Genomic DNA, 16,383 nt, shown 5'->3' with positions numbered 1-16,383 from the left:
AATAAAGACCAGGCTTACTAGCCGCTTTGCTTCTCAATATTCTCTGGTTGGCCTCTGTCATTTTCTCCTACCGATAGGCAGTGGCGTAGCGTGGGTTGTCAGCACCCGGGGCAAGGCAAGTAATTTGCGCCCCCTAACCCGTGGATTTGCGCCCCCAAAACCAGTGGATTTGCGCCCCCTAACCCTAACCCCCAGATGTTGCGCCCGGTGCGGCCGGCCCCCCCTGCACCCCCCACGCTATGCCACTGCCGATAGGGAACCCGCTTAAGGACTCTATACGGGCTCTTGGATACCCCATAAGGGAAAAGGAGCAGTTTTTTTTCTTATAACAATCTGTTGGTGTATGAGTAGGAGTGAAGTGAAGCATGGGTTGTAGCTGAAGAGCGAAAGGATTTCAGTGTTTGTATACACACTGGAAGTGGACACCTATTCTGACTGAGAACATGTCAGGACATGTGAGTGTCTCCGAACCGTGAACAGGTCAAAGTGTGTTCGTGTCTGTGTGTAAGTCTTGTTCTATCTTTGTTGCATTTTTTGGGAAACTTTAATGGGCTCATTAAGGCACCAACATCCAGCCTGATGCTGCTTGAAAGAGAGGAAATTGGGGTATGTTAGATATCTTTGTTTCCCTAGGAGTGAGTAAGTTTTGTACTTAAGGTTTAAAAATGTTAATAAAACGAATAAAACGTTTCTCCCCCGTGTTTAAATTGGTCTTAAAGGGAACATTTGGTGGCTGTGTATCCTAAATGTGTAGTTTAAATGCAAGCTTGCTTCAAAATCTTTGTGTGAGGGAGACATGCCGGGCCTGATCCACCCAAAAACATGGCACATATTGAGAAAAGCGGAAGAGGTGAGGTGTGCTGATGTTTGTTGTTTGAAAGAGGCTGTGAAAAGGACATTCTTTCTCCAAATAGAAACAGGAAAATGTGTGTGTATACGTGCTCTTGAATCTTGGAAAAGAGATTGGGCTCCCCTTCTCTACAGTAAAAGGGGGCAGGGGGAGGGAAAAAGGAGATTTGTAACTTTGAAAATGCTTTGCATGAAACCTGGAGTTTGTAAACTCCATCAAAAGGGAGACACTACTTAATCTCAGTCTCTTTTACTGTGGTTAGCCTCTTGGTATATTAATTTTTCCTTCTGCAAATAGCCTAGTTTGAGCCCAAAATCCTCTTACAAGCCAAGACGCAGCGTCGGCTTTCATTTAGCCGAGTGCCTGGCATGCTCTGGTCCATGGGGCCACAAAGAGTCAGACATGACTAAACGACTAAGAAACAACAACAGCAACAGGTCTCCTCAAAGAGTAAAAGGTATTTTGAGGAATCCTAGGAAATGTTATGACTATGGGGAAAATTAGTGTCCCTTCTAGAAAAGAAAAGAAAAATGTTAAAAGGTAGAGCTTCCATGTGCAGTAATTGTCTATCTGAGTTTGGGCCTTGACGTGAATTTGTTTGGCTAAATAGGTCATTGGAATACTGATGTCTCCATAGGATTAACCCAGACCCTCAGGCTTCCCTTTAAAAAAAATTTTTTTCACCTCTGAATTTTTCTTCCCCCCATCTTCTTACTTCTGTAACTCCCAAGTAAGCTTCCTTTAATGAGGAAACTGCAAGGTGGGGGGCCACTTTCCTGTGTTTTGCTATTTTAACTCCCATTCTTTATACCAGGCTTTCTCTTCCTATGTAAGTTCGGGAAATTGTTCACTTTTATCTTCCTTTTAAATTGCTTCTCTAGAAAACTTGGCCCAACCTGGGTATTTTATGTGCTACAAGCACCCCTTTAGTCTTAGGAAGTAAATGATAACAGGGATGCTATACTGCAGTTGATTTCACTGGTTCATGCATGCATTTATTTTTCTAACTGGAGTTAGTTTTCTAACCCAAACGGGAGGCTGAAATATGGATTAAAATGTCAGCAGCAGAAATCTTGGATTCCAGTATGGCAACTACACATGTACTCCTTGGCAGATTGGCAACACAACTTTTGCGGCATGGGTTGACAACCAATTTCTGCTTGTGGCAATGAGTTTTTCCCCACCCTGCTACAAACAGATCCCATCTTGCTTGGTGGTGGGGTCTTGGGTCTTAAAAGACCAAAGGCTGTTGACTTAAGTTGTTGGCATCCATCTGCCTCAACAGACAATGGAAGAAGAAGAAGAGTTTGGATTTGATACCCCACTTTATCACTACCCGAAGGAGTCTCCAAGCGGCTAACAATCTCCTTTCCCTTCCTCCCCCACAACAAACACTCTGTGAGGTGACTGAGGCTGAGAGACTTCAGAGAAGTGTGACTGGCCCAAGGTCACCCAGCAGCTGCATGTGGAGGAGCAGAGACGTGAACCCGGTTCCCCAGATTATGAGTCCACTGCTCTTAACCACTACACCACACTGGCTCCAATGGAGAGCTCCTGCGGGGGTGAAGTCAAACCACTGGAGAATCACTGTGCCTGCTGTGGCTGTAGAGACCAGTAACCTGTAACTGCTGCCTCCAGAATATTTTTTGTTACCGTATTTTTCGCTCTATAAGACGCACCCGGCCATAAGACGCACCTAGTTTTAGAGGAGGAGAACAGGGGGAAAAACATTCTCTCCCTCTCTGCTCAGCGACTCTCCAGCAAAGCGGGAAGAGAAATGGAAGGGGCTCCGTTTCCCCTCCCGCTTCGCTGAAGGGGCGCTGCGCAGAGAGGGAAAGCTGCGCAGCGCCTCTCTAGCGAAGCGAAGCCAGGAGAGCAAGAGGGATTGGTGCGCACCGATCCCTCTTGCTCTCCTGACTTCAGCAAAAGCTGCGCACCCTGCATTCGCTTCATAAGACGCACACACATTTCCCCTTACTTTTTAGGAGGGGAAAAGTGTGACTTATAGAGTGAAAAATACGGTACATTAGCAGCATTGAAGTGACCTCTCTAGGGAGCAAGTTTTGGCTGTGTTTTCCTGGGCTGCCCAGACAACAAGACCCCACTCTTGGCCTCGCTGCTGTGGTCCAAAGGAAAGCAGAGCAATACATTTGGCTCCTTAGCTTTTCCTTCACCCAAAGATATCCCACAAGGCAGCAGAGGTTTAGGACCAGAGTTTTCCTTCTCTTAGATGGGCTACCTTCTCAGGTTGACAAGCTCCATCTGCCCCTCACTTCCCTCCACAGCAAGTGCAGAATCTGCCTTCTTGACCATTGGAACCAGGCTTGGCCTTGTCTGCTCAATCTGATACAACCTGTCTTTGCAGGTTTCAGAGCCAGTGTAGTGTAGTGGTTAAGAGCGGTAGACTCGTAATCTGGTGAACCGGGTTCGATTCCCCGCTCCTCCACATGCAGCTGCTGGGTGACCTTGGGCTAGTCACACTTCTCTGAAGTCTCTCAGCCCCACTCATCTCACAGAGTGTTTGTTGTGGGCAGTGGCGTAGCGTGGGGGGTGCCAGGGGTGCCGGCCGCACCGGGCGCAACATTTTGGGGGGCGCGTTTGGCCAGCCCCCCTCGAGGAAGCGGGAACCTCTCCAAGGCGCAGCGCGCCGTCGGTGGAGGAAAAGAGCCGCGCAGAGCAGCAGCAGCAGCAGCAAAGCCGGGAGGAGGAGGAGGTGGAGCAAGCCTGCTAATTGCTTGCTGGGAATTACCGTAATTTTCGCTCCAAAACACACACTTTTTTGCTCCTAGAAAGGAAGGGAAAATGCCTGTGCGTGTTACAGAGCGAATGCACTCATGCTTGCTTTACAGCCAGGAGGAGGGGGTGGAGCTGAGGAGGAGGGAGGGAAGGAGAGCCATGCCAGCAAAGCGGGCAGCAGCCGCTTACACGCGAGGAGGGACAGACGGGAGCCATAGCGAGCCGGGAAAAGCGCCGCGTAGCCAGCAACAGCTGCTGCAGCCTCAGCTAGCCAAGGTCCGCGCGCTCTCTAAACGGAGCAATGAGGCTGCAGAGGGACGGCAGGGCACAGGAGGGCTCTGAGCCACGAGCGCAGTGAAAACCAGTAAAAAAGTTTTTTAAAAGGCTGCTGGGGACAGGAGGGCACGGGATGAGGGAGAGGGGGAAATTACAATTCTCCCAGCGTCTCAGCTGATCCGCTGAGCAGGACTTGGGTTGCAGGGGATTCACCATTAGCTGTGTAAAGCAGCAAAGAGGGAGAGAAGGAGCAAAGCGGGAGTGGAAAGGAGCTGCTTACACTGCTGTAAGTGGCTGCTGTCCGGTTGGCTCCTTTAAAGCAACAGTGCTCTTTCCCTCCCCCCTCCCCGCTCAGCTCTCCGAAAAGCTCCTTCTCCACCCACCCCATGCGAGCTCCTTTTCTCCTTAGACCCCCCTCCTGCATTATTAGCCACATCCTTCTCCACCCACCCCACGCGTGTTCCTTGTCCCCTTAGCAGTGGCGTAGCGTGGGGGGTGCAGGGGCGGCGGCTGTACTGGGCGCAACATCTGGGGGTTAGGGTTAGGGGGCGCAAATCCACGGGTTAGGGGGCGCAAATTACTTGCCTTGCCCCGGGTGCTGACAACCCACGCTACGCCACTGGTTGTGGGGGAGGAAGGGAAAGGAGAATGTTAGCCGCTTTGAGACTCCTAAAAGGGAGTGAAAGGCGGGATATCAAATCCAAACTCTTCTTCTTCCTCTTCTTTGCATGCAGAGGTAGCCCCTAACTCACTGAGGGTTCAAGATCCATAGCAGACATAGTACGCTGGCAAAATGCAAGCCAGCAAAATGACATGCCCTTCTAAAAAATAAAATAAAAAATTAGGTATCTGAAGAAGTGTGCATGCACACGAAAGCTTACACCCAGAACAAACTTAGTTGGTCTCTAAGGTGCTACTGGATAATTTTTTAATTTTTAAAATTTATTCCGTCTGCGTCAGATCAACACGGCTACCTACCTGATTCTAAAAATTAAGTTAGACCCAACAAGTTCCTTTGCCAGCTTTGATGGAAAACCTCTGCTGAAAAAAATTAACAAATCAGGTTTGCTGTGCTGCCATTCAGGAAATCTGACAGCTCTGAACTTGGCTATGAATACTTCTTCCTGCATTTAATCCTTGTACCCTTTGGGGCTTCTCTCAAACTAGGTTGCTGGCGCTGTGCCCAGGCTAGCCTGTCCTTCGCCCTCACTTCCAGTTTCTGCAACGCCCTCTCTACCTTTACTCCCCTTTGACGCAATTTCTCTGGTAGTAGCAAAAAGGGAGTGAGATTGACTAAGCTGGGCCCTGTCAAACGAGTTGCCGTGAAGGTTGCGGCGCGTCGGTTCCTTGGATCCTCAAGTCTTCTTTCAGATAGGAAACCTTTCCCGATCTTTCATCTTGGATCTTTTGCCCTGGTATAGGACCTGTTTGCCGGCACCTGCGCCAGCCCCTTAGACATAAAACGCTGGAAAGAAACCAGCTCCCAGGAGGTGGAAACGAGGAAATATTTATCAAGCTGCGTGCCAACTGTGCTATTCAGGCACGATCTAATTCGTCCTGTGCAAAGGCAGATTCTGCGATGAAAGGAGCAGTGCCGTCGTCATCCCCACAATGACTTGTGGGGTAGAGCCAATGTTTGGCTCACGACGGATGGCGGAGATGTGGCTTTGGGTCCTGCCACTCGTCCTAGTGTGCCTGCCTTCTGCCTGCCTTCAGCCTGCAAATATTCTGGAGTCTGTCCACTGCTCTCAGGTAGGTACAAACCTTCTGAAAAATTGGGGTCGGGGAGGGAAGGTCAGGGAACGGAGTATCCAGAAGAAGGGCACGGCTGGCTGGCTGGCTGGCATCATTGGCAGGGCCATGCCACACACCACACAATGTGCTTGGAAGTTCAACTTATTCTAAATGAGCTATCGTGGTTGTTCAAATGGGGGAAGTGGTTTCGTTTGTGGCACAGGCTGTATTCCCAGAGAAGGCATGCGTGTCCAAACCTCTTCGGAGAAAGGGTCTTGAGTAAGACTACACTCACAGGCGGTTTACTTCCACCTCTCTCATACCGCTCAACCGTCCTGATCTAAGCGGGACATCCTGGAATTCTAGAAGCCATTCCCTGCTTCTGACTGGATCCTGGAACACCCCAATTTTTTTGGTCCCAGCGCTCTGGCTTTTGGCTCTCGTGCGCTGGCACAAATCAGCTGGTTCCCTCGAAAGCAAAATAATGAGAGTCCCAATTTGGAGCGTTTTTCATAGCTGTCAACTCCCCCCCCCCCTTTTAAGGGAAATTCCCTTATTCCGAATAGGATTCCTCGCAAGAAAAGGGAAAAGTTGACAGCTATGGCATTTTTCCGCCTCAGGTCCCAAGCCAAGCTGCCATGATTCCCACCGCCACCACCCTCTATAGTTCTCTCAGCTGTAACAAAATCCCACAACCTTTTTTAAATGGGGGGGGGTCCTTAAAAAAACATGCCTTGTTTCAAATTTAAGCTGGGGTTGTGTACACACCATATATTTATAGCACACACCACAAGAATCCTGGGAACTGTAGTTTGTTAAGGATGCCTGGAATTGTGAGCAGTCAGCTACAGCTCCCAGGATTCTGTGTATGCAGTCCCTGTTAATATTGAGCTCTTTGCACCCTGAACATCCTGGACGGGCCTTGGGGAGAGGGACATGTCTCTCCATCTCCCCTGCACTGCCTTTGACCCTTTCAGCTCTGAGGCTTCCTCTCCCCTGCCCATCATGGCCTCTCTACCTAATTTTGGCGACTGCTATGTAGAAGGGAAGGAGCGCTGTGGTTGCTAGGAGAGACTGAGGAGGAACTACAGTGGTGCCCCGCAAGACGAATGCCTCGCAAGACGGAAAACCCGCTAGACGAAAGGGTTTTCCCTTTTTGAGCTGCTTCGCAAGACGATTTTCCCTATGGGCTTGCAAGTGTTCCGATTTTTCCCCGCTCCCCCCCTTTTCTAAGCTGCTAAGCCGCTAATAGCCTTTTAGCCGCTAAGCCTTTAATAGCCGCTAAACCGCTAATAGCGCTAATCCGCTAATAGGGTTGCTTCGCAAGACGAAAAAACCGCTAGACGAAGAGACTCGCGGAACGGATTAATTTCGTCTTGCGAGGCACCACTGTACCTGCTCTACCTGGTACTGTGACAAGGCCTCTTAGGTTGCTGTTTACTCAGCAATTGCCACAGCCCGGCGGCTGAGGCTTCCTCGAGCTTGTGGCCATGGAGACAGCATGGCAGGAACAAAAGCACTGCAGTGCTTCCCCCCTCCTTTCCTGGCTCTGCTTCTGTGCCCTTTAACAGCAAGCCTGGCATCGCAAGAACTAAGCAGGCCGCTCTGTTGTTGCCACCTGTTCACCTGCCATGAGAAGAGTCACCTACCCAGGTGACTGCAGTTGTCAAGGCTCAGGAAACAAGGCCGCAAGCCTTTGTGCCAAGCCAAGATGGCGACTTCCCTCGCCAGGACATTGCAAAAGTTGAAAAGTCCACCACACAGATACTGCCACTTAGTAGTAGTAGTACTGCTACTCTCCCTGAGTGAGAGACAGGGGAAAGTGCTTGCAACCACTTTGGGTGGTTTCCGGCTGAGGTGGTTTGATCTGCCTTTTTTTGTCTGTGTTCTGCCACTGTGAGTCGAGCGGGGTTAATTGCACGTTCTTTTGTAATTCAAGAAAATCTTTAGTAAAAAATTATATCGAAACAAGGGGATTAACGTGTCAAGGACAGTGGGGGGAGAAGAATGGGGCTGCCATCGCTGTGGTGGCATATCCCTCAACTGTCCTTATAAAAACGGGACATCCCATTTTGGGGGATCTCACGTGAGAGCACAGAGCCAAAACATGTGAGAGATTGCGGCCCGGAAGATGTGCGACCCAGTTTTTGGCCAGCACATGTTGGGGGGGGGGACGTGATGGTAGGTGGGGGGGGGAGAGCGAGAGAGCAAAGGTCTACTGAGGTAATGAATAGGGCTAGTTACATCAAAGCCCTTGCCCCTTCTGCTTTGCCCCACTGTAGCTCAGAATATGGGGGTGCCAGTCAGCCAACCTGGTCTGATGGTGTTTCTCCTAAATTCCTTCTAGAACAGCTCAAGGAGGTGAGGGTTGAGGGCGATGAACCTCCGTGGTTCTGCTCCAACCTCCAGAGCCATTTCCAGAAAGTAGCTATGGGGTTGTTACTGTTCGACACTATGACAGCTTTCCTATGGTGTTGTGCAGAGTCCCACCTTGTACTACACACTGTTTAATATTCTATATGAAGCTACTGGGAGCGGTCTTCGAGAGTGTCAGAATATTTGGGTGGCACCCAGCTTTATCTCTGTGTTCCTTCTGAACTAGGAGACACGGCTGATATACTAGACAGATATTTGGAAATAGCGATGGTCTGGATGTGAGCCAACAAATTGAAACCGAGGTATTATGTGTCCCCAAGTTCTGGGTCCAAGAGTTGGAGAACAGCTTGTTTTGGACAGCGTTGCACTCCTCTGGAAAGAGGAGGTCCATAGCTTGGGAGCTCACTCCTGGATCCCACATTGTCACTTGAGGCCCAGCTGGTTTCAGTGGTTAGGAGAGCCTGTTTTCAGCTCCAGCTGTTTCGCTAGCAATTACCTGTTTTGGACAGCGATGTCTCGGACACAGTACTCCATGCTCTCTGGTAACTTCCCGATTGGGAACTTCAACTGGTCCAAACTGCAGCAGCCAAATGACTGACTGGGCTTGCCTTCACCCTTCTTCCAAAACAGCCCAACTCAAGGTGTTTGTGCTAGTGTTTAAAGTCCTAAATTACTTAGACCCCCCCCCCCAAATAGCTGAGAGACCGCCTCCTTCCTTACAGACCCTTCCTGGTGTTAAGATCAGCAGGGGGGGCATTCTTGGTAGTTTCACCTCCTTCAAACATTTGGGTAGTGGTGGCCTGGGAGAGGCCATTGTGTGTGGCAGCCCCTAAGTTATGAAATTCCCTCTTTACCCTGGCCTTTGACACCTGAGGGGTCTCGGTGTTTCGATTTCTGGGAATGGAGTTGAGAGATGACCTAACCTGGGGAGAAACCAGTAAAGACCTGATGAAGAGAGCACAGCAGAGGTTATCTTTTCTGAGAATCCTCCGGAAAAATAATCTCTCAAAGGACCAGTTGATGGCATTTTACCACTGTACTGTTGAGAGTGTATTAACTTATGGCCTGTGTGTGTGGTTTGGGAGCTGCACAGTCAGGGAAAAAACAATGCTGTCCAGGGTTGTAAAGACTGTGGAGAGAATAATTGGGTGCACTCTCCCACTTTGGATCAAATCTATGCTTCCAGGTGTCATAAGAAAGCTGCAGAGATAGTGCAGGATAATACGCACCCCGGAAATTATCTCTTTCAGCGTCTGCCTTCTGGAAGAAGGTACAGGGTTATAAAGACTAGGACTAGCCACCTGAGAAACAGTTTTTATCCAAATGCGATTTTGGTTTTAAACACATTGTAAGGAGTCTGTATGGGAGTATATTGTATTTAATTATGGGATACAGAGTTTTTAGGGGGTTAACCAGGCTGGGATAGCTGGGATAGCAGGCTGGTTGGTTGAATGACTGATGTAGATTTTTCAATTTCGTTGTTGTGTATGGGACAATGACAATAAAGATTATCGTATCATATCGTATCGTATGTGTGTATTCAGGGCCCACCCTATTCCTGCTGCTGTATTCTGTTTTGGACTGTTTCTAATGCTGCATTTTGTGTTGCTGCCCTGGGACCTGCTGGTGAAGGATGTGTAATAATAATAATAATAATAATAATAATAATAATAATAATGTGCTTTCGCTGTGGGTAAAACCTCAGTGCCTAGGACTTGCTGATCGTATGGTCGACGGTTCGAATCCCCGCGGCGGGGTGAGCTCCCGTCTTTCGGTCCCAGCTCCTGCCCACCTAGCAGTTCGAAAGCACCCTTAAGTGCATGTAGATAAATAGGTACCGCTTTATAGCGGGAAGGTAAATGGCGTTTCCGTGTGCTGCGCTGGTGCTGGCTCGCCAGAGCAGCTTCGTCACGCTGGCCACGTGACCCGGAAGTGTCTTCGGACGGCGCCTGCTCCCGGCCTCTTGAGCGAGATGAGCGCGCAACCCTAGAGTCGGACACAACTGGCCCGTACGGGCAGGGGTACCTTTACCTTTACCTATATTGTTGTTGGCATCTGTCTGTCTTGAGAGACAATGGAGCGTACCCCCGGGAACTCTATTTCTACATACAGTTATTTAGATGACTCAGGTGGGGGTTTGCTCCTTCCTTCTCCTTCCTCTGTTGCCATTGCCACTATCAAAAGTTAGATCGTATGTTTCATGGGGGCAGCAACCTGTTATGTTTTTTCCATTGGAATCATACATGGATATAGATATTGTTGGGTGCACCCCATTTTCTTATCGATGAAGTTCTTTAGGGAGGCCTACGTCTATCCAGAGTTCAGTTTTTTTGGAGACTCTGGTGTCTTTACGAAACGTGGTTTTCTTTACGCATATATACAACCTGAACATAGCGCAGAGAGGCTCGTAGCATTAACATTTCAGCAGATCTTGCCTCCTCATTAGGTTCCCAGGGAGATCTCCGAACCATAGCTTTGGGTTCAGCACAGAGCAAAACAGGCTTCCCTGCCTCCTGTTTCTAGCATCAGCCAAAACTCACACACCAAAACTAGGTGTGTGGTGATGTTGCAGGTAGCCTGGTGACGCTCGTAGGGAACGGCCTATATCCTTTCCTGGAAGTAACTTCAGTTGTCACTATGGCAACATATTTATTCTTAGCTAACTCTTTAAGATGTTGGTGAGTCTGGCCAAAGTCATTACCTTAACAAAGGAGCTGGCTGGACCAGTTTAACAGTTCTCCTTTTATAGATTCTAACCTCACAGATACAGAATCACAGGTTTGGAAGAGACTCACAGATTTGGGCATTGTGGGGAGTGACATAAATAGAAAGGAATGTAAGCTCTTTTTATATGCAGTAACAGCAGCAAGAATAATATTGGCCCAAAAATGGAAGCAAGAAGAGTTACCGACGATTGAAGAATGGAGGATGAAGTTAATGGACTATGCAGAATTAGATAAACTAACAGGAAGGATTCGAAACCAGCGAGACCAGAAATTCACAGAAGACTGCAGTAAATTTACGGACTATTCGAAAAGTAATTGTGAAGAACAGACGACGTTTGTAGGGTTGCAAAAAGTTTTGTGAGGAGTATTATTAGAAGTATTGTAAAAATGTACAAGGGGGAGGATGATTTGTTAAGAGATGTAAAGGCAATATAAAGTTAAGAAATGCATAAGAAGTGGTTAAAACGGTGGATCATCAGAGGTGCTGATGGAAGTCTAAAAAGATTGTATAAGTGATGTTTTGTGGTACATTTTATAATTTATATGTTAAAATTAATTTTAAAAATATTATAAAAAAGGAAGAGACCCACAGATATCATCACCCAGACTGATTTCCCTGCAAACCTATAATAATATAGTCCTAAACCAGATGTGCAAATGGAAAGGAGGTTCCTGGTTGACTTCTCAGAGCAAAAGATATAGCAGAATACCCAGAGTAGCTTACAGTAAGGGAAAAGCAGAACAATGCTCTTTAAAACAGTCAGTACAAACAGGTGAGTTGTAGTCCAACAATTCCTAGAGGGCTACAGGTTCCTTATTAAGCCAATATGTCCTGCGTTGGGAACAGCTTTCATAGACCCAAGAAATTGGTCCTCACAATGAAATAACAGTTGGAAGGCATGTTGTTTTAGACTCAGCCTGGCAGGGTGTGTTGTAGGGTGGGAGAAAAGAGGCTCAACTTGCAATAGTCTCTTTACTAGCTCTTGAAACTGTCCCTTTTGTGTCCTTCTATAGGGTCTTGGCTGCCAGCTATTGGGTAAGTGTTCGTACCAAAAAAATTAATAATTTTCATCCCTGTTCTTTATCTTGATAAATCTACGAGCTTATCAACACCTACCTTTTGCCCAGACACAGATCCATACATGAAGGCTCTGTGTCGGAGCAATTTTTTAATCTTTAGTGCTAAATCGCTTAGAGAACTTAGGTTTTCTGAGGATTGCCGTATGCTCCGATTGTGCTTTAAAGAGCGGGTTTTCGTGGGGAAATCTCCAGAGGGGGAAAAAAGTGTGCTCAGACATGTAGCTTTAAAGCACGGATGATCTTGCTTGGAAAGAGTGGAGGAAAGGTAAGCATGACTAAATCCAAGTGTGAAGACTGCCATTGACTTGACTTGTCCTAAAGCCCGATGCGTGGGATTCTTTGGCTACAGGGTTTGTTTGTTTAAAAGCATTCTTGTCATCATTTGGCCACAATTCACATTGCACGACCCAAAACATGCCAAATATTTCTACTGCAGTGTTCCTGGGAAAGAGGGGAGAGTTTCAGGTGGGGATGGACGTCAGCTTTAGACTGTATTAGTCTTGTGACCCCTGGATTCAACACAAGCTTCTTCTCATCTACAAAAGCTTCAGACTATGTTCTAGGGATGGAAGGCTCTGTGAATTTTGGTTCAGGGCTCTTTTGACGGTAGCGAGTGTTCCTTCGAAATGCTGTGATTGGGGGTGCTAGCACACATTCTGCTGTATAATACCCTTCTTTCACAGGATAATTCTTTCTTTCTTTCTTTCTTTCTTTCGCCTACTTTCAGAAAAAGGTGTGCTGTGCATCCCTGGGGATGTCCTGCCAGCCCCAGGGCAAGACCCAGTCCTGGTGCTGACCCAGATGGAGACGAGGAACGGACTTCGGTGTCGGAAGCAGCGAGACTGCATCCCCTGTGTGCAGGTGATCCTACGCCTTGGCCTGCTGGGTGAGAAAGATGGCTCAGGGCTCTGTACCTGAACGTTGACCCTGGCCTGCTGCTGTTGCTGCAGTTGGCCTTGTACCTTGGCTTTCAGTCCTAGCTGGGCCATGCCCCCTCTGCCACTTCAGGGCAGGCTTGTTTGTCTAGTGCTGGTGGGACGTGATTCTCACATTGGGTTTGAGAGGTCGTAGAGTTCAGTTCCTAGACATGCCCCACCAGGGACCAAACCATACAGAAGGGAGAAAGGCCAGAATTCAACAGGAGGATATGTACTCTGAAAGTCCCAGGCTCTGTCATAAGAACATAAAAAAGAGGCCGCTGGATCATCTAGACCAGCGTCCTGTTCTCACAGTGGCCAGCCAGATGCCTGCTGGGAAAGCAGCAAGCAGGATTTGAACACGAGACCTCTCTCCTCTCCTGTGGCTTCCAGCAACTGGTATTCATAATAATAATAATAATAATAATAATAATAATAATAATAATAATAATAATTTATTATTTGTACCCTGCCCATCTGGCTGGGTTTCCCTAGCCACTCTGGGTGGCTTTCAACAAAGATTAAAAATATATTAAAATGTCACACATTAAAAGCTTCCCTAAACAGGGCTGCCTTCAGATGTCTTCTAAATGTCTGGTAGTTGTTGTTCTCTTTGACATCTGGTGGGAGGGCGTTCCACAGGGTGGGCGCCACTACAGAGAAGGCCCTCTGCCTGGTTCCCTGTAACCTCACTTCTCGCAGCGAGGGAACCGCCAGAAGGCCCTCAGCGCTGGACCTCAGTGTCCAGGCAGAATGATGGGGCTGGAGATGCTCCTTCAGATATACTGGGCCGAGGCCGTTTAGGGCTTTAAAGGTCAACATCAACACTTTGAATTGTGCTCGGAAACATATTCAGAAGTGTTGCTGTCTCCATCTGTGGATGTAGATAGAGCCCAGCCATCAAATTTCCTCCGTGAATTTATCCAATCCTCCCATTAAAAAAAAAAAAAGTTTTCAATTAAATATTTTTTCTTGTGTTACAAAACAGACAAATAAGTGGAGAAAAGTACAATTGGTGGACAATTGCTGCACTGCACTGTGCTGAGTTGCATTATTATTATTATTGTTGTTGTTGTTGTTGTTGTTATTTGGGGTACATGGTCATTTTATTTCCTTGTAGAATCACCTGCCTTGGGTTCAAAACAAGACGAGGGAGCTGACAGGACCAGCCCAGAGCGCAGAAGACATCATGGCAACACTGAAGGTGAGCCAGAAAGGAGACTTTGTCTACAGCAGCCCCTGTTGTTGTTGTTTGTCTACAGCAGTCTCTGTTGTTGTTGTTGTTGTTTTGAAATATTGCGCAGTTATACAGAAGTCAAAGAGGAGGAACAAGAAAGTTGGTATCGATGTTAACAATAGCAATTGCTGCACAGAGAATAACCACCTTGGATAGTTCAGTTGGCTAGAGCGTGGTGCTGATAATGCCAAGGTCGCAGGTTAGAGCCCCATAAACAGTGCCTTTCCCCCCCCTTAAAAAAATGTTTAGGGGTATTCGCCTTTTCCTACTCATATTGAAATACTGCCCCTCAGTGAGGCCAAGCTTAGATTCACAAAACGTTTAGGGGTCTGCGTACCCCTGCGTCCCCCCAGAAAAAAGACGGCTGCATATTTCTTCATTTCAGGGGGTTGGACTGGATGATCCTCAGGGTCCCCTCCAGCTCTTGTGAGTCTATGAGCCTAATTAATTCTTGATGGCATATTATAGGAATGTGAGGAATGACTCAAACAGCCTCGTGAAGTATATTGATGGCCGCACCAGTCCTCCAGTTCGAGAGTCCACATCTGCATTTATTTCCATTCCTCTTCTGACACCCTGCACTCCCTCCCTTCCTCTTCTCCCAGGATTCCTGCAGGCGCACGTGCTGCTCTCAGCTGAGACATACGCTTCCTCCCACTGCGCCAGTATGAAAGTTTTGCTCCCCCTTGGTGGTGACTGGCACAACAGAAGTGATTCGGTAAGTGATTTGGGCCCATTGAATGTCCATTGGTGAAATCCAAAATTTGTAAGCATGGAGAACAAGTGGGTGGATCCACACCGTATGTTTCAAAGCACTCAAAATCCTGGGAACTGTAGTTTGTGAAGGGTGTTGGGAGTTGTAGCTCTGTGAGGGGAAAACTACCATTACCAATAATTTTTTTTGGGGGGTGGGGAGGGAATCAAGCTCCTTAAAATGTGTGTTGGATGTGCTTTAAAAGTATGGTTTACATTGGAGTTTACTGTGTATGTGAATGGGTCTCCTTTTTTGAGGCGCTGTCCGTCTGATGGAGCCTTCAATCAGTGCCCATCTCATTTCTTTTTAGCAGTGAATTCAGATTTCCTGTATCCTGCTGTTAATCTGTTACTGGATCCATTGCTGCCGTTCTTTTCCTTGGGGGCATGTCTGAATGTTCTCTTCTCCCACTCAGTTTTGCATGCTCCCAGCATCCATTGTCGCTTCTCATTTGTTTTCTGGTACCCATACTTCTATGGGACGTGGGTGGCACTGTGGGTTAAACCACAGAGCCTAGGACTTGCCGATCAGAAGGTCGGCGGTTTGAATCCCCGCAACGGGGTGAGCTCCCGTTGTTCGGTCCCTGCTCCTGCCAACCTAGCAGTTCGAAAGCACGTCAAAGTGCAAGTAGATAAATAGGTACCGCTCCGGCGGGAAGGTAAACGGCGTTTCCGTGCACCGCTTGGTTCGCCAGAAACAGCTTAGTCATGCTGGCCACATGACCCGGAAGCTGTACGCCGGCTCCCTCGGCCAGTAAAGCGAGATGAGCGCTGCAACCCCAGAGTCGGTCATGACTGGACCTAATGGTCAGGGGTCCCTTTACCTTTACCTACCCATACTTCTGGCATGTGGTGAAAACATAAACACCGTTTGAAACTTTATTCTTGTACCCTCTGGTTTGCGCACACGCAGAATTTCATACGACTGAGTTTCAAGCAAGTGTCTGGGAAGGTGACTTAAAAATAAATAAATCATAGGACTGTGGAGTTGGAAGGGACACTGAAAGTCATCTAATCCGACCTCTGCGATGCAGGGATCCTTGCTAAACAATCTTACTCACCCTCCTTCACTTTTTAAGCCTCAGATGCGTGCAGTGAAGGTCAACTAAGCAAGCAAACGACATGAGATGTAGACTCAAGCCGACCTATAATCAGATCTCTGCTTCAGTGCTTATCTGAAGGAGGAAATTTAAAACAAGACCCATGCACATAAATAAATAGGTACCTGCACAAACTCACTGGGGGGTTGGTCAGTGAAACAGAAGAATCTTTTATTTTAAAAAAGGAAAAAAATGTGCAGGTAAACAGAAAGCTGTGCGTGTGCCCCTTTTGTACTGCCATGGTTCAGCGAGTGGAATGAACAAGTCAGTGAGTGTGAAAAACAGACACAGGGTTAAAAGAAACGCCTACTTGTATGCCAGGACAAGAAACAATGGATTGGGTCAAATCCAAATATGCACATGTGGAAACTACTGAGATTGCTTTCGAACCGCAGGAATCTGGATTAGCAGTGAGGTAGGGCTCCGTGATGAACCAGCCCATAAAGAAATTGGTGTTTGTCTAGTGAAATAGATGAGAAGGAGGGAGGGATTGAGGGAGGAATGCCGGCTCTGTTTTGCTCCCTGGCACTTGACTTGCAGAGCCGGTTTTGGCTGCAGACAGGCAGAGAACCCTAATCTACCACTAAATCAGTCTGAC

General features: G+C 47.7%; 1 protein-coding gene across 2 annotated transcripts in view; it reads left to right on the top strand.

Moving 5' to 3' along the window:
• Positions 1–5,025: 5,025 nt before the first annotated feature.
• The window catches only part of IL17RC (interleukin 17 receptor C), a 38,307-nt gene continuing 26,949 nt past the window's right edge, over positions 5,026–16,383 (top strand). The window contains exons 1-5 of one of the 2 annotated variants that reach the window (XM_082209590.1): positions 5,026–5,614; positions 11,713–11,734; positions 12,506–12,664; positions 13,816–13,899; positions 14,538–14,650. In XM_082209590.1, coding sequence (XP_082065716.1) covers positions 5,474–5,614; positions 11,713–11,734; positions 12,506–12,664; positions 13,816–13,899; positions 14,538–14,650 — 519 coding nt within the window. In that variant the 5' untranslated portion in view covers positions 5,026–5,473. Of the gene's footprint in view, positions 5,615–11,712; positions 11,735–12,505; positions 12,665–13,815; positions 13,900–14,537; positions 14,651–16,383 lie in introns of those variants that run through there. The other variant, XM_082209591.1, reaches the window with a different exon arrangement.

This window comes from Podarcis vaucheri (assembly GCF_965113315.1).
Source record: "Podarcis vaucheri genome assembly, chromosome: 2".
In the NCBI taxonomy this organism is placed as follows: domain Eukaryota; kingdom Metazoa; phylum Chordata; class Lepidosauria; order Squamata; family Lacertidae; genus Podarcis; species Podarcis vaucheri.
Note: the sequence above shows the minus strand (reverse complement) of the source record. Positions and strands in the feature narration are given on the sequence as shown.